At 47.6% G+C, this 24,422-nt stretch overlaps 1 protein-coding gene across 4 annotated transcripts in view; it reads right to left on the bottom strand.

The window, feature by feature from the left end:
- Positions 1-1,277: 1,277 nt before the first annotated feature.
- Positions 1,278-24,422, bottom strand: part of LOC141273287 (C-type lectin domain family 2 member D-like) — a 36,854-nt gene continuing 13,709 nt past the window's right edge. For 2 of the 4 annotated variants that reach the window (XM_073684912.1, XM_073684911.1), the window contains 3 exons: positions 21,037-21,203; positions 20,778-20,887; positions 1,278-3,273 (listed from right to left, as the gene is read on the bottom strand). In XM_073684912.1, coding sequence (XP_073541013.1) covers positions 3,159-3,273; positions 20,778-20,887; positions 21,037-21,203 — 392 coding nt within the window. In that variant the 3' untranslated portion in view covers positions 1,278-3,158. Of the gene's footprint in view, positions 3,274-20,591; positions 20,678-20,777; positions 20,888-21,036; positions 21,204-24,422 lie in introns of those variants that run through there. The other 2 variants (XM_073684915.1, XM_073684913.1) reach the window with 2 other exon arrangements.

The following is a 24,422-nucleotide window of genomic DNA, read 5'->3' as shown; positions in this document are numbered from 1 at the left end:
TTACATTCCAAATAATAAAAGGGGTCAAATTCTGCAGCAGGATGGTGCTCCATCTCATACATCCATCTCTACAACAAAGCTCCTCCAGGCAAAAAAGATGAAGGTGCTCAAGGACTGGCCAGCTCAGTCACCAGACATGAACATCATTCAGCATGTTTGGGGTAGCATGAAAGAGGAAGCTTGGAAGACAAAACCAAAGAATCTAGATGACCTCTGGGAGGCATGGAAGATAGCATTCTCTGCTATTCCTGATGACTTCATTAATAAATTGTATGAATCATTGTTGAACCGCATGGATGCAGTCCTTCATGGAAGTCACACAAAATATTAAATGTGACTCTAATAGCACCACAACTTCATTCACCAATGTTATGCAACATATAATTGTATTTTAAGATAATTATTTGTTTGAATATCACATTACTTTCTGTGGGTGACAAAAGTTTTGTCTTGCCAAAATCTGACCATTCTGTGTTCATTAAATGATCAATATTTCAGCATTGATGCCAACTTATTTTCTTAACCTATAACAAATTTGGGAGGGTTTCAGCTTTCAAAAGAGTAATTTATAAAACCAATGGATGAATTTACATAACATGGATAAGCGACATAACTTCTGCCAGGGAGTGTATGGTACCCCGTTACATGAAGGTGGAGGTCCTGCCTGGATGTGTGGACTTGTCTATAAGGTCAATACGCCTGTGCAGGCCGCATCTAATCAATGTTTCTGGTTAGGCAGGACCAGATGTTTTACAGTTCAATGAGGGAGACCACCATTCAAAAATAAACTTTTTACTGAATGGGAACTTGGTGGGGAATATATACAAAGGATAGCGTGTACAAAGTCTTATCAATGTTTCCTTTACAACATGAAGCATTTCCACAGTTTCCTTTTGACTTTTTTTGTTCTCTATCTTTACTTTTCCTCTTTACTCTCTCTCTAATGGCCCTCTGTTTCTCACTACTTCACCACAACCGAGCTCGACACTACAGTCCTACTTAGCAAGAGTTATTTACTTGCCCCGCAGTTCCGCGTCTTTTCCCTAAGGGTGCCAGTATGGCCAGGCTTCTAATACAGATGCTGTGGAACTCCCGCCGGGATCATGTTACTCGTCACATGTACTCATTCCTGTTTAGGCCTGTTACTTTCAAGATTTGTAACCTCTGGGCCTTTCTCCTAGGCGTTCTCTCCCAGGACCCATCTCCAGTAGATCAATCTGTCTCTTAGTCACTACTTCTCTGGATCTTGCTATCTCTTTCCTTCAGAGTCCTCTCACTTTAGGGAAACTCCAGAATGTGGAGTTGCTCACTTTGGACCTTAGGTCCTTTCTATGTCCACATTGGTCTCTTTCTAACTTCCTGACAGGAACTACCTCTTGTCCTTTCAGCTTAGCACCTCCCACTTTGGGCAAGTCACAACCATTTACTTTAACTGTCCCTGTTAGCTACTTATTGCTGAGCAGAATTCAGTTCTATCACTAACAGTACAGCTGAAAAAAAAAAATATTTAAGCTTGGTTTAAATTGGTATAAATTGGTATAAATGCAGAACATAAATGCATGTTTCTACAGTCATGGCCAAAAGTATTGAGAATGAGACAAATAGTAATTTTTCCAAAGTTTACTGCTTCATTTTTTGTAATGGCAATTTGCATATACTCCTGAATGTCAAAGAGTGATCAGCTTAACAGCAATTACTGTACTTGCAAAGTCAATATTTGCCCAGAAAATGAACTTCAACCCCCAAAACACATTTCAACATCATTGCAGTCCTGCCTTAAAAGGAGCAGCTAACATCGTTTTAGTGATTGATCCATTAACACAGGTGTGGGTGTTGATGAGGACAGGGCTGGCGATCAATCAGTCATGATTAAGTAAGAATGACATCACTGGACACTTTAAAAGGAGGCTGGTTCTTGGTATCATTGTTTCTCTTCAGTTAACCATGATTATCTCTAAAGAAACACGTGCAGCCATCATTGCACTGCACAAAAATGGCCTAACAGGGAAGAGTATCGCAGCTACAAAGATTGCACCTCAGTCAACAATCTATCGCATCATCAAGAACTTCAAGGAGAGAGCTTCCATTGTTGTCAAAAAGGCTCCAGGGCGCCCAAGAAAGACCAGCAAGCACCAGGACCGTATCTTAAAACTGTTTCAGCTGCGGGATCGGACTACCAGCAGTGCCGAGCTTGCTCAGGAATGGCAGCAGGCTGGTGTGAGTGCTTCTGCACGCACTGTGAGGCGGAGACTCTTTGAGCAAGGACTGGTTTCAAGGAGGGCAGCAAAGAAGCCACTTCTCTCCAGAAAAAACATCAGGGACCGACTGATATTCTGCAAAAGGTACAGGGAGTGGACTGCTGAGGACTGGGGCAAAGTCATTTTCTCTGATGAATCCCCTTTTCGATTGTTTGGGACATCTGGAAAACAGCTTATTCGGAGAAGAAGAGGTGAGCGCTACCACCAGTCTTGTCTCATGCCAACTGTAAAGCATCCTAAAACCATTCATGTGTGGGGTTGCTTCTCAGCCAAGGGAATCGGCTCACTCACAGTCTTGCCTAAAAACACAGCCATGAATAAAGAATGGTACCAGAATGTCCTCCAAGAGCAACTTCTCCCAACCGTCCAAGAGCAGTTTGGCGCCCAACAATGCCTTTTCCAGCATGATGGAGCACCTTGCCATAAAGCAAAGGTGATAACTAAATGGCTCATGGAACAAAACATAGAGATTTTGGGTACATGGCCTGGAAACTCCCCAGATCTTAATCCCATTGAGAACTTGTGGTCAATCATCAAGAGACGGGTGGACAAACAAAAACCAACAAATTCTGGCAAAATGCAAGCATTGATTATGCAAGAATGGACTGCTATCAGTCAGGATTTGGTCCAAAAGTTGATTGAGACCATGCCAGGGAGAATTACAGAGGTCTTGAAGAAGAAGGGGCAACACTGCAAATATTGACTTGCTGCATTAACTCATTCTAACTGTCAATATAACCTATTGGTACTCATAATATGATTGCAATTATATTTCTGTATGTGATATAAACATCAGACAAACACTAATAAAAACCAGAGGCCAGCAGATCATGTGAAAATATAATTTTGGTGTCATTCTCAAAACTTTTGGCCATGACTGTACATGGATCAGAAAAACCTTTATGTCTTGCTACAAATCCATTTGAAATCAAAAATTCCTCTGTCACTTCGCATGTCTCTAGAATTCAGATAAACATATTCAATGTTTTCTTGTGACGATCTTCTGATTTTGAATCTGGAAATAAAAGAGGAGAGAAATATCACATCAGCGTGGTTTTATCACATAACCATATCACCAACATTGGATTTGTGTTTGATAAGTTACTGCTCACTGTGTAACAATTTTACAATTAATTGTATGTAGATGTAAATGTGGGGAACAGAGCGCACAATATGGTGATACTCTATGGAGGGAGAGTGGGAGAGCGCTGGTTACACTCACCTGATGGAGATGTGACAGGCACAACTCCTATGAAGGCATGAAGAAAAACAGCTGCTGCTGCCCCGCGGCTGGAAGATAGATCCTCCAGGAGATATTGGATCCAGTTGGATGAACACATACTGTAGGTGGACTGCGCTGCTGAAGTAAATCAATTCTTCAGAGATGATGATGATGATGATGATGATGATGATGATGATGATGATGATGAAAAGGCTTTTTATTAACAGCACGTTTGAACGCCGTACCGGCGTCTTTTTCAAGTAAAAAAAACAAATGTGTACAGCATGACAACGGATGGGTTTTTAAAGGCATCCATTTTGGACCTTTAAAAACCCTACCGTCGTCATGCTGTACACATTTGGTTTTTTTCACTTGAAAAAGACGCTGGTACGGCGTTGAAACGCGCTGTTAATAAAAAGCCTTTTCATCATCATCATCATCATCTCTGAAGAATTGATTTACTTCAGCAGTGCAGCCCACCTACGTGTTCATTCAATTGGATCCAATTTTACAATTAACACATAGGTATTACATTTTCTGTAAATCACTTATGCTATTTTACAATATACTTTCTGTATCGATCCCACGTGCTGTCAGGATCTCTGCTTACTGTCATTTAATCTAACAAAAGAATCTGTTTTAGACCCGAGAAGATTACACAGGTACATGGCTTGTTACAGTATCAGACCTGAATCCTCAGTGTTGTGCTCCGGCAATGTAGCTAGATAGCCTGATGGCATGACTCGTATCAGGTCCAGGGACGCTTCAAACATTAAAATAGATAAATCCAGCACTGCTCTACATAAAACCGGAATTAATTTAAAGGATAGTAAAAAACGATCAGCTGCTACAACCTCCGTCAGTCGCCGTACATAAACACATTGTTCGGAGCTGCACTGCGCAGCTCGATCCAATGTGTAGTGACCGCTGCCAGGTACTAAAGATACTTTTGAATAAGAATTGTTCTACAAAACCTGTCAATGGGCACTTATTCAGGTTCTTAGTCTTAAAGAATGATTGGCAGCAGTGGTGATGTGCACTGTAGTTGGAAAATTACCACTGCTGTCAATAAACAGAGACAGAAGTAGCAGCAGAGAGATAGAAGGGGGCTGGAAGCATGGGAACCTAGATGGAAGCCCCACATGACCGGGATGGGACAGGAGGGTGGAATTTGAATTCCAAGGACAGGTATTGGATATAGGTTTAGGGGCGGGCATTTGGGGGAAGGGGGGGCGTAGATAAAACAGGAGAAGTGCGGGAAAACGGTCAGTTTGGAGAAGAAAGCATTGGGAAATTTACCACCCACCCACCCCTAACTTACAAAGAAGATGGAAACCGTGGATTCCTTGATCACCAGATTGAGGGAGACTGCCAGATCCAGGCGTGGAGGGTGGCTGGAGGCCCAGCTGTCCGGTTTGCTGGGGAGTGCAGGGGCAGAAGCGCCCCCTTCAGGATCGTCTGGTTCGGGAAGGACAAGCAGGAGGACGCGGGCCCCCGCGAGATTTTCCCCGGATATAGTTGGTGCGAGCAGCAGGCGCAGGCCGCGGAACCCCTGTGGGGACCCTGCGTTCAGCGAGCATTTTGTCGAAACCCCCCGACAGCAGGCCCGCCACAGCAGGAATCCGACGAGCCGGTCTGCAGGCTCCTCAAGCAGAGTGTCACGGTCGGCGACAGAAGGACCCAGCTCGGTGATAGTATGGCCTGCTCCGGTGCCGCGCCGCAATACCAGGGCCCAGGCCGCGCCGGAAGCAAGGCCTGCGCAGATGCTGCGTCGGCATCCGGTGGGCGTGGCTTCACCGGAAGTGCATCCAACGTCACTTCCGGTGCCGAGCCCACGTGTCGGATACCAGGAAGTTAGCGCTGGAGCTGAGACCACGCCCCCCGCTGCTAGATCCGGCACATATTCAAGGCGCCGTGGGCCCGCAGGTCGCGCAACAGAGGGTGACACCAGAGGGACAACCAGCACGGCAGGCACACCTGGCGATGCTCCAGTCAGGGTGCCTGCCATAAACTTCACCAGAGGGAGACATCAGAGGAAGGGCACGGGCAGGCAGCAGCAATTTGAAGATCTGCTGCCTAGCTCGGGTTACCGCATTCACGGCAGGGAAGCGGCGGGCAGTAGCACTGGGCTGCCTGGCAGTCACACTTGGACCACCATGGACCGGATACTGGGGTCAGGGTCTGAAGGTCGAGGAGGGCCATGGATGATCGGAAGGATCGGAGCTATAATTGACGGATGAGGAGCGGGGACGTCGGCACGGGCTCAGGTCCCCCCTGGTGACGAGGAGGCCGGGGGCGCGGGCCTTGAGCAGCAGCTGGAGTCAGACGGATCAGAGTCTGGAGCGGAACCCACGATTCATCAGGACTCGGGACGGTCGGCTGGCAGGGACACAGCACCTGCGCAGCTTGGTGAGTTTACGTCTATGTCTGGTTTGTCACTCACTGGGTCATTAGTGGAGGAGGGAGTTGATAAGCAGTTGGCGGGGCCCAGCAGGGAGAATAATAGGGGAGGTCGTGGTTTGGACATCGTGGGTCTAAGGGACATATTGTTTAACATGTCGCAAATTTTGGCTAGGATAGACAGGGGGGTAGTTAATCAGGGAGGGTCACCCTCGGCGGCATGGGTGCCTAGTCAACCGGTGTTGTCGCTGGTGGGGAGCGAGATGACGAGGTCGGCAGGGAGTGCAGCCGGTATGCATTCTGGGATATCGGTTTGTGTTCAGACAGAGAAGGACAAAGCGGATAGCGTTAAGCTGGATGATAGGGCAAAAGGGGAAGTATATGTGTGTTTTGAGGGGCCGTTGGGGGCACACTTGAAAAAAGAGGTGAAGGAAAGAATTTGGCGGGATGAATATGTTGAGATTTTTTCCCTGCTTCCATTAGAAAAATTTAACCTGGATAAGGGAAAAAAAGATGATAGTAAAAAGGAGGAGGAGGAGAAGCGTAGGTGGGGGTTGATTCCTCAGACGTTTGTTAATTGGTTACAGGCTTTTGCTATTTTGGCTAGTGTGATTGGGGAAAAAGCTCCGGAAAATTGCTCGGGTTTATTTTGTTACCTTGATGCTATTGGGGAGGCTCATAGAACTTACGGGGGTCAAGCGTGGTTAAGATATGATGAGCAATTTCGGCAGAGAAAATCAGTCCGACCGGAGATCAAAAAGATATTCGGTTGTGGTTAAAAGTTATGGGCCCAGTGCGGTATGGGCAGTCCTTTCACGGGAGTTATAGTAGCGGAAACCCATCAGCGGGACACGGGAGAAGTAGTCAAGGGACGCAGAACAATAAAAAGGAAGCCGGAACCGGCTGGCAATTTAATGAAGGGCAATGCAAATACGGGAACTCCTGTAATTTCAAACATGTGTGCACCCATTGTAATGGAAGTTCACATGGAGCATTTAAATGCTTTAAGAAGGGAAAGGGAAAACCGACAGTGGGTACCGGTCATGGGGTTGACTCTGGTGAGGATTCACGTGATAGTCCCCTTTCTAAATAGGTATCCGGATCAGTTGAAGGCAAAAGTTATTGCGGATGTTTTTTTGGAGGAGTTTAGAATACCCTCTCCTGATCATGAAGTTCCTTTTACGGTTAAAAATTTAATGTCACCTTCCCGTCATCCGGAGGTAGTTAGTTTAAAGTTGGCTAAAGAAGTTGAATTGGGCAGGATGGCGGGACCGTTTCAGGAATTGCCGGGTAACAACGTGATTATTTCGCCATTAGGGGTTGTGCCCAAAAAAGAGTTGAATAAGTTTCGTTTGATTCAGCATTTGTCGTACCCGAAGGGGCTTTCGGTTAATGATGGCATTGCGCAGGAATTGTGTTCGGTTGAATATACTTCTTTTGATGCTGCGGTGCAATGGGTTCGGAGGTATGGGCCAGGTTCGTTGCTAGCAAAAACTGATATTGAGTCAGCCTTTAGGTTGTTGCCGGTTCACCCAGATGGCATCCCGTTGTTAGGTTGTTTTTGGGAAGTGAAGTATTATGTTGATAGATGTTTGCCAATGGGTTGCGCAATTTCGTGTTCTTTATTTGAAACTTTTAGTACCTTTTTAGAATGGGTAGTGACGGACCTGGCTTCTGTTAAGTCGGTCATTCATTATTTGGATGACTTTTTGTTTATAGGTCCCCCACAATCGTTGGTGTGTAGGAATTTGTTAGGTACTATGGAGTGGGTGGCGAAGCATCTTGGCATACCTTTGGCAGAAGAAAAGGCGGAAGGCCCTTGCACAACATTAAGTTTTTTGGGCATTGTAATTGATACCGAAAGGATGGAGTGCCGGTTACCGGATGATAAATTGAGTTTGCTTAAACAGGAGGTTGATAGGATTGGGAAGTTGCGCAAGGTGACTCTGAAGGAGTTACAGTCGCTGTTAGGGCGTTTGAATTTTGCGTATAGGATTATGCCAATGGGCAGAATATTTTGTCGCAGGTTGGCGGGAGTGACAGCAGGAGTGCGGGCTCCGCATCATTTTATTCGGTTAATTAAGGATCACAAGGAGGATCTGAAAGTTTGGAAGTTGTTTTTGCAAAGTTATAATGGTAGGTCGTTAATACAGCAGGAGTTTTTGAACAGCTATGATTGTGAGATATTTACAGATGCAGCAGGTGGTGCTGGTTATGGGGCATACTGGAAGGGGCGGTGGAGTGTAGGTAAGTGGCCGAACATGTGGAAGGAGAAGGGTTTGATAAGGAATTTGGCATTTTTGGAGTTGTTTCCTATTGTTGTTGTGGTCAACATTTGGGGGGAATGTTTTGCCAACAGGAGAATTCGGTTTCATTGTGATAACATGGGAGTTGTGTCTGTGATTAACAGTTTGTCGGCCTCGTCCCCGCCAGTGATTAGGTTGTTGAGGGAACTGGTACTTTGTTGTCTTAATTTGAACGCTTGGATTACAGCAGTCCATGTGCCAGGTGTACAAAATTCCATAGCGGATGCCTTGTTTCGTTTTCAGTGGGATCGTTTTCGGGCACTAGCACCAGAGGCAGAGGACGTGGGACAAGAGTGCCCTTCGCGTTTGTGGCAGCTGGTTATGGAAAAGCAGGACGGTTAATACAAGAATCTATCACAAATCAGACCTGGGCATCATACGAGGCATCGTGGCGAGTATGGCAAAGTTGGATTCTGGAGTGGGGTGGAGTGTAGAGCGAGGTGGATAGAGAGATGGCGGTGTTATTTCTGCTCGGAAGGGCAGCGGAGAGCGGATGGTCGGTTTCAAAAGTTTGAAAGTTTGTTGCAGGATTAGTATTTGGTTTTAAGTTGCAGGGGATGAAGGATAGGAGGTAAAGTGTTGGAAAAAAGTGGGCCGGTAACACTTAGTATGTTGGAACGTTTGAATTTTGGATTAGGTGGGGGAAGATAGATCAATTGGGAAGAAGAAAACTAGTGTTATACGGGTCACATTCCTTCAGAATTGGCACGGCGTCAGAAGCGGATGGCTTGGAGTTAGGTAAGGATATGATAAAACGCATTGGGAGATGGAGTTCCGATCGTTACCTTTCTTATGTAAGGCATTAGATATGCTGGTCTTATGTAAGTTATCTTTTTTAGATGTGAACACTTTTGGTTATCTTGTTACAGGTGGCGTCCCGTTGTTAGTTTGGATTCTGGGACACTCTTTCGTCCACAGGGGTGCGCTGCGAGCGGACGTGAGGCCCGACGGTAGGCAATTGGGCTTCAGGCCGGAGCAAGCGGTGGTTCGGTGGCTGGGTTTTCGAGGAATGGTGTGGAGAAGAGTACTGCCAGAGTTTCATAAAGCAGCTCGTTTGGATCGGGCGCCGGATATTTTGGTGGTGCACATGGGAGGGAATGATTTAGGGGCTCGGCCAGTTAGGGAATTGATAAAAGACATTAGAATCGATCTGTTAAGGTTATGGACATCTTTTCCCGAGGTGTTGACTGTTTGGTCCGACACTGTGCCCAGTAAAAAATGGAGGGAGGCCAGATCATTGAAGGGAATTTATAGGGCACGTATAAAGTTGAACAGAGCCATATCAGCTTTTGTTAACAGGAATGGGGGTGCGAGCGTGCGACATCTTGATTTGGAAGCAGGAGTTGGAGAATTCTGGGCAAAGGATGGCGTACATTTGAATGATATAGGCATCGATTTATGGGCTTTGGCCATACAGGAGGGGATTGAAAGGCGGTGTTGGGGCGCTCACAAGCCTGAGGTGGTCAGGGCTGTTCGTTTGTGGTGGGGGGTGGGGTTCCTGGAGTTGGCACAGAGGTGTCGGTAAAAAAATATTGTAAAGTTACAGGATTGGCTTGATTAAGCGGGGTGATCTGGCATTTGGTTTTTGGCTCTGGACGGGGTTTTACCCTGGGAGCTTTCGGTGCCCTTGAGCTGGTGATGGACGGCTGAGGGTAACACGGTGAGTGTAACACGGTGGTGCGAGTTTTTTGTTTGGTTTATGCCAGATCTAATTTTAACTCCAAGAACCCTACCCTTTACTATTTATCTATTATAATGTTTATGTGTTAACATGTTTGTTTGTTAATAAAAAGGGCCGCTGTGGCCAAAATTTATCCAAAGAGAAAATACGGGTGCAGTGTTTTTATTTATTATATGTGAAAATAGGGGGAAGGGGGATGTTGAAAAAGGAACCCGGGTTGGCCGTACACGGTCAAGAAGGGGGCTGGAAGCATGGGAACCTAGATGGAAGCCCCACATGATCGGGATGGGGCAGGAGGGTGGAATTTGAATTCCAATGACAGGTATTGGATATAGGTTTAGGGGCGGGCATTTGGGGGAAGGGGGGGACGTAGATAAAACAGGAGAAGTGCGGGAAAACGGTCAGTTTGGAGAAGAAAGCATTGGGAAATTTCCCACCCACCCACCCCTTTAGTATCGGATGGTTTCGTTTGGATGTAATGGAATAGGGTGGTTTTATAAAGGAGAACTGTAAAGTGTAATTGTTATGGTGTATTAGGAGGGGTCAAAAATATTTAAAAAAAAAAATAAAATGTTTATTTCTTACATAAGTGATGTTTTTAAGAGGTTTGTCGCAGTGGCTTGGCGGGGGGTGGGGTTCTTGGAGTTGGCACAGAGGTGTCGGTAAAAAAATATTGTAAAGTTACAGGATTGGCTTGATTAAGCGGGGTGATCTGGCATTTGGTTTTTGGCTCTGGACGGGGTTTTACCCTGGGAGCTGGTGATGGACGGCTAAGGGTAACACGGTGAGGGTAACACGGTGGTGCGAGTTTTTTGTTTGGTTTATGCCAGATCTAATTTTAACTCCAAGAACCCTACCCTTTACTATTTATCTATTATAATGTTTATGTGTTAACATGTTTGTTTGTTAATAAAACGGCCGCTGTGGCCAAAATTTATCCAAAGAGAAAATACGGGTGCAGTGTTTTTATTTATTATATGTGAAAATAGGGGGAGGGGGCATGTTGAAAAAGGAACCCGGGTTGGCCGTACACGGTCAAGCGCTTGACTTGGGGAGGAAAAGTACTATGTGATTTTATTATCATTGAATTTTACTAATGGCCAAAACTAACAGTGGAAAACCTCCTTTTCACGTACTTGTATGGTAATTAATGCTTGCTATTGGTTGGCACAGTAATTCCATGTTTGTGTATTTTAACCTTGTTATGTCACTGTAACCAGTGACCAAGATTTGGTCTGAAATGTTTAAGTGGCTGTTTTATGTGTTTTTAATGTGCTATATTAAACTTGCGGTTTTAGGGCTCGCTCACGGACAAGTGCAATACAGACTGAATTGGTTTAGAAAAAATGGGTAGTTGCATCCACAAATTACGAATGTGAATTGTGCTCATCACTGGCGGCATGTGCAGCTCCGTTTGCTCGTCCATATGGTGGATGTGTGACACAGCTAAATTTACAATGAATGCATTATTACATCATCGGTCTGCAATTAAAATTGTCCATGTGCACTGCACACTGGATAAAATAGGGCAGAGTGCTTTACTTGTGTGGATGGTGGCACACACAGACATCATACAGATCAATTATACGCTCATCTTAACGAGCTCTTATTATCAGTGCCGTGTCTTCTACTCCTGTGTCTCCTGTATGTTCAGGATAAGACATATTTTTATTTTTATTTCCAGAAATAATTAGTGAATGAATTACTCCAATCAGATATCTTATAAATTATGAGCAGTCAGTATGTAAAGTATATTGGGAATGTTATAACTTTTTTTAATATATTGATTCTCTTATTTGATGAAACAGAATAAGTAGAGTTCAGCGAATCTTCCAAAATTCGATTTGGGAAGATTTGCTTAATTCAGCTGTGGGTTTCTGCCTCTCTGTTTTAGGCCTCATTCACACGTCTATTTAAACCTGTACATGAAAAAAATGGTACCGGTGTCATGAGTGTTTTGGATCAGTGTGTCATCCATGTGTCATCAGTGTGTAAGGTTTTACCATCAGTGTGGTCATTAGTGTTTTTCCGGAATGGATAAAAAATAAAGAAATTACAATGCTTCCCCTATACTTTGCAATGTTAAACACGTACAGCACACAGACGGATGACACATGGACTGGACACTGATGCCATCCACGTGTTGTACATGGTTTTCAGACACCCATAGACTTGTATTGGCCCTTGTCATCCGTGCTGCTGGTAAAAACACGGACATGTGAATGTCTAGCCCGAGGGAAGATGGGGGATGACTCGGTACCTGGGCCTTTAGCCTGGCCTATAGGGATGTCGCGGTGGTCGGCTCCCGGGCCCGTACCCTGGGCCTCTCTTTTAAAAGGGGTTGGTGATATTTATAAAGTTTATAAAGGAAAAAGTTTGTGACGCCACCTGTGGCTTCTGGTGAGGATCATCAGCGCTGCGCAGTCCACTGAGGCTGATGATAAAGCAGCTGGATGGTATAGCTCTCCACAGGTAGAGCTGGGCCTCAGGGCAGTATAGGAACGGGGATGCAGGACAAAGAGACCCCGCCGGGCCAGAACAAGAACAGGGACGGACACGATAGTCACTTCAGTACCTTTTACTGGTGGAATTTCAGGCACTCCCCGGAGCACTGTAGGGTGAAGGGTGTATGTCCGCATCCTCCCCAATGAGCAGGCTTTGGCCTCCTGGTTCTGGCTTCTGCGTAGTAAGTTTCTGACCTGCCTGGAGCTAGGCCTAACTTTGTCTCTGTCCTGCGCTGGCTGACCTTGTGGTAGTGCCTTCTCTTGGAGTGCACGCTCCCGACTTACGGGGCCTATGTGTCTCCTGGCTCTGGTACGTATCAGCACTTTAGCAATCCTGGGACCTGTAGTTCTCCAGGGATTCCGGTTTATCTTACTGGGTCATGGAGATCCCGGCAAGCTTCGGACCTGGTGTCCGGTAACTTCTTCTTAGGGGTGAGCTAATTAGGCTCCTCTGCCCCCTTTAAGCTAACTCTCTACTCGTCGCCTTTGGCCTACTCAGACCCTCAATCATGCCGCGGTTCACCGATCTTATGGCGCCGGCACACCTAAGCTCACCTCTCTGAGCTTCACTGAGTCTGGACTCCACTCTGTATTCAGGCTTGCACCAACTGAACTCTCAGAGGAATTGCTGAGTCACTGAGCTCCACTGCAGACTGACCTGTTTCTGTGTCTCACTGCAGGAACTCGTCAACAGACTCACAGACTCCAGCATAGACTAACTGCTGCCTGGCTCCACCTTCCCTTTTATATCTCCCTAAGGAGCTCCCTCTGGTGGTCTGATGTGGAAGGTGGAGATGTGTGAATGGTTATGGGGGCCTCTTGTGGAGGAATCCTTCAATACACCCTTCTGGGTCTGTGATGCCAAGCACAGCTGGGCTTCACATTCCCCCCTAGTTAAACTCAGCACTCCCGGGCTGAAGTACATTTTATAAAAACAGTAACAATAGTAAACATAAGCAATACTTGAACATTCTTCCCTTTATGGGAGGCGCGAATCTTAAACGTTGCATAACATTAACAAATACAAAGCGTCCTCAGAATCCAAGTCTCTTGTGGTGAGGTTCCCATACAGGATGTCCATCTCACAAGGTAGAGTACTTTGGTGGTTTTGAGGGAACTGTCCTAAACCCTCTACGTAGGCCCTGGGGTGGCTGCAGGGCATGAAGATCCCATGTTGGACCTCCACACGTGCCACTCCAGACAGGTTTTCCTTCTGAGGTCACCTAAAAGGGGCACTCCAGGGAGCGCAATTATATACACTAAGAGTTTTTGGGCTGCACACAGTCCTCAGCCACACGGTTCATTATGTAAATAAAGAATTAATAGGACAAAGCACAAATTAATAAGCATGCATTACAATAAACAATTATGCAGTACATCACAATTTAATATACAATACCCCAGGGGTAACTATCTACACTTTCAGGAACTTTTATTACTTTACTCAGTGTACCTACTGTAGCAGGAGGTTTACCTCTTGTGCTGCGTACTGATCTGCGTAGTGCTGTGGTTAGTGGAGTGTCAGTATCTGTATCCTCAGTTACTCTACCAGTTCTAGGTGTAACCATGTTGTAAAATTGCCTTAACCTCTCTCTTGAACTGGCAAGTCTACCATTGGCTGGGCCCTCTTGCTCCGCTCCTGCCGGGGATACTTCTTGAGCTGGCTCTTCTGCAGCACTTACAGGTACAACTTGCTGTGGAGGGTTTTCTGGCTGTTCATAGAATTGAAGTACTGGAATGATTACTGCACCTCTGATTTGAGGCCAATCCGCTGGGAAGTCTCCAAGGTCAGTGTGTATCACTGTTTCTTTAGGTTCTTCCTGGGTTGTGAAAGACACTTCTTCCTGAGTTTTTAATAGTTGTGGACACAATTTTAGATGGTCCCTGGACACTGTAGCAGATGTTTTTCCTCCATCACGACTGATGATACGGGTCTTTTTGTTGTCAAATTTTGATGGTAACACAGTGTAGGGGTCTTTTTCCCATTGGTCATCGAGTTTGTGGTTACGTCTTTTTCTTTTAAGTACTGTTTCACCAGGTGTGAAAGGTTCTGCGGGTGCATTTTTGTTGTATTGAATTTCCTGTTTTTCTCTCACCCGAGTAAGACTATCCTTTACACAAGCTTGTACTCTTCTGTACTGCTCTTGTCTGGTGGCGTCCCAGTCCTTAGTGGTCATATCAGCTTCAGGCTCCACAACACCAAGCTCCAAGTCCATGGGCAGCTTTCCTGGCCTTGCCCGCATGAGACATGCCGGAGTGCAATTGGTGGAACTGACTGGTATATGATTATACAGATCCACTAAGTCAGGTAATAGGTCTGGCCACTGGTTTCTCTCCTCAAGTGGTATGGTCTTCAGTAGGTCGATGATGATGTTGTTCATCTTTTCGCAGAGACCGTTTGTTTGTGGGTGATATGGTGTAGTTCTGATCTTTTTACACCCGTAGAGATGGCAGAACTCTTTGAACAATTCAGCCTCAAAGGCCGGGTCTTGGTCAGTCAGTACTTGCTCAGGGTATCCATGGGGTCTGCAGAAATACGCTTGGAACGTCTTTGCTGCTGTCTCTGCTGTCAGGTCCTTGACAGGGGCGACCACCAGGAAACGTGAGTAGTGATCCACCATAGTCAGAGCATAGGAGTACCCTGACCTGCTGGGGGACAGCTTGACATGGTCCAGGGCCACGATCTCCAGAGGTCGAGTCAACTTGATAGACTGCAGGGGCGCCTTCTGGCTGCTGAAGTCTTTCCTTCTTAGGCCGCAGGGTCCACAGTCCCGGCACCACCTTTCAATGGAGCTGCGCATTCCTACCCAGTAGAATCGACACTTCAGCAGGGTCTCTAGCTTTTTCCAGCCAAAGTGCCCCGCCTGATCGTGGTAAGCTTCTAATACCATTTGGATGTCTGTCTTAGGGACTACTATCTGCCAAACCATCTCATGAGTTCTTGGATTGACGTACCTCAGGCACAGCTTCTCACGGTAGATAAACAGCCGGCTCCTATCATTCCACAGCTGTTTTGCTTGGAGAGACGCATCTTTCTCCAGGGAGGCACCTTCTTGGGTTATCAGCTGTTTGATGCGGCTGACAACCGGGTCAGTGTCCTGGGTCTCTTTCCAGCTGTGGAGAGGCAGGGTGTTTAATGTCTTTCCACGCTGCTTGTTGGAGACTCTCTGCTCATGGATCATCTCATTCCGGTGAAAGGCAGGTAGCTCAATCTCTTCCAAGTCATCCACTTCTTCCTCCGTGTCTGACTGGTGAGGCATCCTAGACAGGGCATCAGCGTTGGCGTTCTTGCGGCCCGCCCGGTATTTGATTGTAAATTGGTAATTTGACAGCCGAGCCATCCATCGTTGTTCCAGAGCCCCCAACTTAGGTGTTTCAAGATGGGTCAAGGGGTTGTTATCAGTAAAGGCAGTGAACTTGCTGGAGGCTAGATAGTGCTTGAACCTTTCTGTGATGGCCCAGACCAAGGCCAGGAACTCCAACTTGAAGCTGCTATAGTTCTCTGGGTTCCTCTCAGTCGGGCGGAGCTTCCTGTTTGCATATGCGATGACTTTCTCTTGCCCATTCTGCTTCTGACTCAGGACAGCTCCCAGGCCTTCGTTGCTGGCATCTGTATACAGCAGGAACGGTTGGCTGTATCTCATCACCTGTCAGGATCTCCTTCATCTCTTGAAATGATTCAGCCTGTTCTTTACCCCAGTGGAATGGAGGGTTTTTGCCTTTGGGGGACTGCCCTACCAGGAGGTCTTGCAGAGGAGCTGCCTTTTTAGTGTAGTCCTTTACGAACCTCCGGTAGTATCCTACTAGTCCCAAGAACTGACGCACCTCCTTGAGGTTCTTCGGCTCCGGCCACTTCTGGATGGCTGTGACTTTCTCCGGGTCTGGTGCTACCCCTTCCGGACTGACAATGTGCCCCAGGTACTGTACCTTCCTCTTGAGCAGGTGGCACTTTGAGGGCTTCAACTTCATCCCGTACCGGGACAGTGATTCAAATACCTCTGCCAGGTGTTTCAAGTGGTCCTCGTACGTTCTGGAGTACACAATTACGTCATCCAGGTAAAGTAACACAGTCTCAAAGTTGCGGTGTCCCAGGCAGCACTCCATCAATCTCTGGAACGTTCCGGGGGCATTGCAGATTCCAAACGGCATGCTATTGAACTCGCAGAGTCCCATCGGTGTGGTGAAGGCCGTCTTCTCCCGATCCTCCTCAGCCACAGCGACCTGACAGTAACCACTAGTGAGGTCAAGGGTGGAAAAGTAATTTGCAGACTTCAAGGCAGCTAGGGACTCCTCTATGCGTGGTAAAGGGTATGCATCTTTATGTGTAATGCGATTTACTTGACGGTAATCTACACACATTCTCATGCTCCCATCCTTTTTCCTAACCAGCACTAGGGGAGCCGCCCAGGGACTACAACTATCCCTTATTACTCCCGCCTTCCTCATGTCATGCAGCATTTCTTTTGCCTTCTGGTAGTGAGCTGGGGGTATAGGCCTATAACGTTCTTTAATTGGGGAATGGTTGCCTGTGGGGATATGATGTTGAACCCCCTTAACCCTCCCGAAGTCTAGAGGATGTTTACTGAACACCTGCGAGTATTCTTGAACCACCCGGTGTACACCCTGTTTTTGATGGGCAGGAGTGGTGTCTGTCCCAATATGGAGCTGTTGACACCAATCCTCCACCTGGGTTGCCGGGTCCTTATCCTCCACTTCTTCTGGTGAAGTTAAGGACTCCGCCTCATGGATACAGTTGTTGTTGACAGCATGTAACTTAGCAGCAGTGGCATAACGTGGCAGTTTAACCTCATCCTCCGCTATCTTAAGAAGACGGACAGGCACCCTCCCATTACGTACATCTACCAGTCCCCTGGCAGTTAACAGCGTGGGTCTGTGCTCAGAGCAAAGGGGTTCTACTACCGCCTGGTAGCTCTGTCCTCTAAGACCTATGGCAGCTCTACACCAGATGAGCATTTCACTCATAGGGGGAACGACAATGGGGATAGGGTCTGTTACATGCACGTTACCGATTTCACCATCTGTTAACTTTACTTGCTGTTGATACATCAGGACACGGATCTCTCTCTGCAGCGCCCTCCTCTGTCTCGGTCTGGCAGTGTCAGAGATCTGTTGGAGTAAGAACACAACCTCTCCCAAACAGTTACCAACAACATTAGTGCCTAGTACCATATAGGGGTTGCTGTCATCAGGGTTAGTCTCCACTACAATAAGTCCCTGGTCCTTCAACTCCACTCTCCCCACCATTACAGTCACATTCTTAACCCCGAGTAGGTTAAGGGGGAGTCCATTTGAGGCGTATACAGACAAATTTGGAGCTGGCGGACGTAGGTCGTCCATGGACCAGAACCTCTTGTAGAGGATTTCAGACATGATGGTTACCTGAGATCCTGTGTCCAGCAGGGCATGCGTCGGGATCCCGTCCAGCACAATGGACAGGAAAGGTCTTCCTCTGACAAACCTGTTGTACCAGTCTGATGGGCCTGGTGAGTCTACTCCTGGGTGGCGGCCCTCGGACCCAGGGATTTCTCGTTTAAAGGACACTTCTGGTCGAGGTTTCCGGTCTTGCCACAGCGGTAGCAGATAGGTTCCCTTGGTGGACTGCGTTGGTCACTGGTCCTCGGCGAGGGTGGTGTTGGCCTCCTCCTCCTCCGCATCCAGGGGACATCCTCAGGGCCGTCGGCTAGCAGGATTTTCCCTCCGACCTCAGGCTCCGTCCGCAGCTGCAGAGCACTCAGCATGGTGGTCAGGGTTTTGCTCAATTGACGAACCTCAGAGCGCAGACTGTCCAGTTCTTTAGGGGACGTTGCTGGAACTTTAGCTTCAGCAGTCACTGGGGAAAAGGTAGGTGTAGCAGGCTCTGGGGTAACCCCTCCCTGGTAACGTTGGATGGTATTTGTTTCCAGGGGCTGCAGTCCTTTTATAGCCATGTCCTTGAGATTGTCAAAGGTGGCATCTGGATGATCCAGGGACCACCAACGCACAGTCCTGCTCTCCTCTGGAGACCTCAGTCCCCGGACAAACTGTTCCTTCACCATTCTGTTCTCATTCTCAAAGCTGGTCGGACTAACCTGGTTCAGAGCCCGCAGGGCCCCTTGGAGACGCCAGGCGTAGTCCCGAACATTGTCCTCTGGTTGTTGGAAGCAGCTGTAGAACCTCATCCGGAGGTCCGCCTCAGTGAGGTCTTCAAAGACAGTCTGTAGTTTTTGGAATATTGCGGACACTGTCTCCCGGTCTGCGGCCGGCCATGTTTCCACTTCCCGCTCCGCAGCACCGGTCAGCTGTCCTAATACAACGGCGGCTCTTTGTTTGCCGGTCATAGAGTACATGTCTAAGATACCACATATCTTCCGCTTGAATCCAGACAGGGTATCTGGTTTGCCGTTGTACTGGGGGAGCCACTTTGCTCCAGGGATGTACGGTAAAGTCATAGGAATAACAGGCGTTACAGGCGCTGCTGGTGGAGCGGCGGCTTCGGCCTGCCCATTATCAGGTGCGGGCTGAGCTTCAGGGACGTTGACCGGTAGGCCGGCGTTCTGCTGCTCGACGGACATCTTAGCGCCCCCCTAGTTAACCGTGGCCTACCTTCTGGTTTTTCTTCCGGTAGGCCACAGCTCCGCTGGTGACGGTTGCCTTCAGGACCTTGCGTCGCTTGCGTCCTACGTCAGAGCGTTCAGCGACGCTCTGTACAGGACCTGGCGCTTCCTGATTTGACATCAAGGCGTGGGGCGTGTCCTGGACTTCGCGCTCTTTTGCAGGTACGCCCCTTATTTTCCCGCGGTTACGCCCTTCTTCTCTCTCAACGGCCCAACAATGGCGGCTATCTTCACCACAACTTTACGTACACAGTTCAAAATAAAGGCGCACAGTACCCGGTGGCAACGGGCAAAACACTTCGTTGTTGCAGCGGGCACGCAATCGTGTTCGTGACGCCAGGAAAGAGAAAGTCTAGCCTAGGGGAAGATGGGGGATGACTCGGTACCTGGGCCTTTAGCCTGGCCTCTAGGGATGTCGCGGTGGTCGGCTCCCGGGCCCGTACCTGGGCCTCTCTTTTAAAAGGGGTTGGTGATATTTATAAAGTTTATAAAGGAAAAAGTTTGTGACGCCACCTGTGGCTTCTGGTGAGGATCACCAGCGCTGCGCAGTCCACTGAGGCTGATGATAAAGCAGCTGGATGGTATAGCTCTCCACAGGTAGAGCTGGGCCTCAGGGCAGTATAGGAACGAGGATGCAGGACAAAGAGACCCCGCCGGGCCAGAACAAGAACAGGGACGGACACGATAGTCACTTCAGTACCTTTTACTGGTGGAATTTCAGGCACTCCCCGGAGCACTGTAGGGTGAAGGGTGTATGCCCGGATCCTCCCCAATGAGCAGGCTTTGGCCTCCTGGTTCTGGCTTCTGCGTAGTAAGTTTCTGACCTGCTTGGAGCTAGGCCTAACTTTGTCTCTGTCCTGCGCTGGCTGACCTTGTGGTAGGGCCTTCTCTTGGAGTGCACGCTCCCGACTTACGGGGCCTATGTGTCTCCTGGCTCTGGTACGTATCAGCACTTTAGCGATCCTGGGACCTGTAGTTCTCCAGGGATTCCGGTTTATCTTACTGGGTCATGGAGATCCCGGCAAGCTTCGGACCCGGTGTCCGGTAACTTATTCTTAGGGGTGAGCTAATTAGGCTCCTCTGCCCTCTTACTCTCTACTCGTCGCCTTCGGCCTACTCAGACCCTCAATAGGCTACTCACACAAACGGCAGCGTGCCGCGGTTCAACGATCTTATGGCGCCGGCACACCTAAGCTCACCTCTTTGAGCTTCACTGAGTCTGGACTCCACTCTGTATTCAGGCTTGCACGAACTGAACTCGCAGAGGAATTGCTGAGTCACTGAGCTCCACTGCAGACTGACCTGTTTCTGTGTCTCACTGCAGGAACTCGTCAACAGACTCACAGACTCCAGCATAGACTAACTGCTGCCTGGCTCCACCTTCCCTTTTATATCTCCCTAAGGAGCTCCCTCTGGTGGTCTGAGGTGGAAGGTGGAGATGTGTGAATGGTTATGGGGGCCTCTTGTGGAGGAATCCTTCAATACACCCTTCTGAGTCTGTGATGCCAAGCACAGCTGGGCATCACATGAGCAGCCCCATAGGTTATAGTGGGTACATGTGGTATCCGTGAAAAAAACAGATGCCAGACATACTGAAAATACGTACATGTGAAGGAGGCTTTAGACTTGGAGGACTCTCAGCTCACAGACCCCAATTAATCAAAGATTTTTCCATGGCATGTCAAGAGTCTGCTAAAAGTAGAGTTGAAATTTAAAGTTCTGAGAACTGATAGACAAGTAACAGTCCAACTATATATCGTACATTATAATTATCTCTCGTGTGAGAACTTACAAGCTTTCATCATATAATGATCCATTAGTCCAGGTCCAGGCCTTATTATCATCTGTACGTCTGATACCGATCCAGTGATTGTCTAAACCCTTACACCGGAACACAAAATCCTGCAATACCCAAAAAATCATAGTTACTATATATAATCCTGTCTGGATATATTATTAGTATAATAATAATTATTATTATTATACAGTTATATACAGTATAACTCTGTGTGGATATTATACGTTTCTTCTGTACATTATCAGCTTCTCACCAGATCTTTATTATCTATAATCGCCAGTGATGAATTATGTGAGTTACAGAATTTCTCGCTGTTGTTCCAGGTGTTACGTTCTGTGGAGAAGTAATAACACTTTCCCCGGTACCAGATCCAATCATCCTCACATGGAGCAGATTTCTCGTTCTTGGTTTCAGCTATTTCTGTACAATGAACACATCATCATCATCATCATCATCATCATCATCTACAATTCACCTATTTATATTTGGAATAAAAGGTTTTGACCAGGACTGTGGAGTCGGTAAGCCAAATCTCCGACTCCAATTTCCATGCCGCCGACTCCGACTCCCTCATACACGGCTCATGTTTAAGTGATAAATTTACTGTAGCACAGATTCATCTCAGCTAAAAGTCTAGAGCAGGGGTCTCAAACTCGGCTGGGTATATGGGCCGCACATGGAAAAAATTTGAATTTGGAGGGCCGCATTCTTTGTTCAATGTGACATTTTTAGTGATACCATTTTTTTTTGTATACACCTTTTGAACATTTTTGCCGTGTTTATTTTTTTATGGCTTGGGTCGTTATGGATGTGGCGATAATAAACGTGCACTTTTTTGTGTTTACTTTAGTTTACATATAAAACAGCATTTTTAGTACCAATATTTTTTCATGCTTTATTTTATTTTTTATTTTTTTTACAATTTTATTTCCCCCAATTGGCCACATACAGTAATATTGTCTTACAATTAGCATCATATAGTAATAATGGAAAACATCTTGTAGTAATGTTCCCCATCCAAGTCCCCATCTTGTACTAATGTGCCCCATCCAGGTCCCCATCCTGTGGCTATGTGCCCCATCCAGGTCCCCATCCTGTGGCAACGTTCCCCATCCTGGCGCCCATCTTGTACTAATGTGCCTCATCCAGGTCCCCATCTTGGGGCTATGTGCCCCATCCAGGTCCCCATCCTGTGGCAATGTTCCCCATCCAGGTCCCCATCTTGTGGCTCTGGTCCCCATCTTGTGGCTCTGTGCCCCATCCAGGTCCCCATCTTGTGGCTCTGTGCCCCATCCAGGTCCCCATCTTGTGGCTATGTGCCCCATCCAGGTCCCCATCCTGTGGCAACGTTCCCCATCCTGGTGCCCATCTTGTACTAATGTGCCTCATCCAGGTCCCCATCTTGGGGCTATGTGCCCCATCCAGGTCCCCATCCTGTGGCAACGTTCCCCATCCAGGTCCCCATCTTGTGGCTATGTGCCCCATCCAGGTCCCCATGTTGTGGCTCTGGTCCCCATCTTGTGGCTCTGTGCCCCATCCAGGTCCCCATCTTGTGGCTATGTGCCCCATCCAGGTCTCCCTCTTGTGGCTATGTGCCCCATCCAGGTCTCCCTCTTGTGGCTATGTGCCCCATCCAGGTCCCCTCTTGTGGCTCTGTGCCCCATCCAGGTCTCCCTCTTGTGGCTATGTGCCCCATCCAGGTCTCCCTCTTGTGGCTATGTGCCCCATCCAGGTCTCCCTCTTGTGGCTATGTGCCCCATCCAGGTCCCCTCTTGTGGCTCTGTGCCCCATCCAGGTCCCCTCTTGTGGCTATGTGCCCCCTGTGCTGTTCTTCACACACATAAAATAGATGATTCTCACCTGTCCTCCGTTCCCTCGGCGGCCTTCCTGCAGATGTGGCCGCAGGCACCACAGAGTCCGACCCCTTGACGATCCCGACCTGGTCCAGGAGGAGCCGCCGACAGCAGCGCTGCATTGCCGCACAGAGACTGTCTCCCAGCACAGCATTTTCAATGTCAGCCGCCGGCCAATCAAGAGGCCAGCAGCTGACATCTGCATATGGCAATGACGTCATACTCGCTGCGCCGACACGCAGATATCAGCTGCTGGCCTCTGATTGGCCGGCGGCTGGCATTGGAAATGCTGTGCTGGGAGACGGTCTAGACCCTTAGATCAGTAACAGGGCAGACATTTATAGGACATTTCATAACTTTCCCAAATTCTTATGAAAAAATATTCCCCACAAACTGCATTGAACTACTGTACCCAATTTATTAATATAGATTTTAGGAGTCAGAGTTGGTCCATTTTATACCGACTCCGACTCCACAGCCCTGGTTTTGACCTTCATATATTCCATTGTACAATAAATAATTCCGGGTTTCTCACTGGAGATCTCTGGGATCTCTGGAGATCACACAATCCGCTGACATTTCCGATTTTCTGCTGATCACTTTATAGATTTTCTGTGCAGGTAACGGACAACTCAACAGGAAATTACATGAAACCAAAATCAAATATATAAAATATTGTTTGTAAGATGACAGATAACACAATGCAATGGAACCTAAACAGAAATGTATTGGATCTTTAGTTATATCCATGCCATTTTACTATTTTGATATATCAATTTATATATATTGAATAGATGAAGAAATTCTACCACCCTCTGACCAGTTTTACTCTGCTTCTATATAGTTCTGGTCTCTGCTTTTCCAGAACACTCTGCACACCTCAGCTGCTGCAGAACCTCATGTTACACACCGCAGCTGCTGCAGAACCTCATGTTACACACCTCAGCTGCTGCAGAACCTCATGTTACACACCGCAGCTGCTGCAGAACCTCATGTTACACACCTCAGCTGCTGCAGAACCTCATGTTACACACCTCAGCTGCTGCAGAACCTCATGTTACACACCTCAGCTGCTGCAGAATCTCATGTTACACACCTCAGCTGCTGCAGAACCTCATGTTACACACCGCAGCTGCTGCAGAACCTCATGTTACACACCTCAGCTGCTGCAGAACCTCATGTTACACACCTCAGCTGCTGCAGAACTCCATGTTACACACCTCAGCTGCTGCAGAACCTCATGTTACACACCTCAGCTGCTGCAGGGTCTCATGTTACACACCTCAACTGCTGCAGAACCTCATGTTACACACCACAGCTGCTGCAGAACCTCATGTTACACACCACAGCTGCTGCATAACCTCATGTTACACACTTCAGCTGCTGCAGAACATCATGTTACACAGCTTAGCTGCTGCAGAACCTCATGCTACACACCTCAGCTGCTGCAGAACCTCATGTTACACACCACAGCTGCTGCAGAACCTCATGTTACACACCACAGCTGCTGCATAACCTCATGTTACACACTTCAGCTGCTGCAGAACATCATGTTACACAGCTTAGCTGCTGCAGAACCTCATGTTACACACCTCAGCTGCTGCAGGGCCTCATGTTACACACCTCAGCTGCTGCAGAACCTCATGTTACACACCTCAGCTGCTGCAGGGCCTCATGTTACACACCTCAGCTGCTGCAGAACCTCATGTTACACACCTCAGCTGCTGCAGAACCTCTTGTTACACACCTCAGCTGCTGTAGAACTTCATGTTACACACCTCAACTG

The sequence above is a fragment of the Phyllobates terribilis genome, unplaced genomic scaffold (genome assembly GCF_046119375.1).
Source record: "Phyllobates terribilis strain yellow unplaced genomic scaffold, ASM4611937v1 Scaffold_5__5_contigs__length_657084704, whole genome shotgun sequence".
Taxonomy (NCBI): Eukaryota; Metazoa; Chordata; class Amphibia; order Anura; family Dendrobatidae; genus Phyllobates; species Phyllobates terribilis.
Note: the sequence above shows the minus strand (reverse complement) of the source record. Positions and strands in the feature narration are given on the sequence as shown.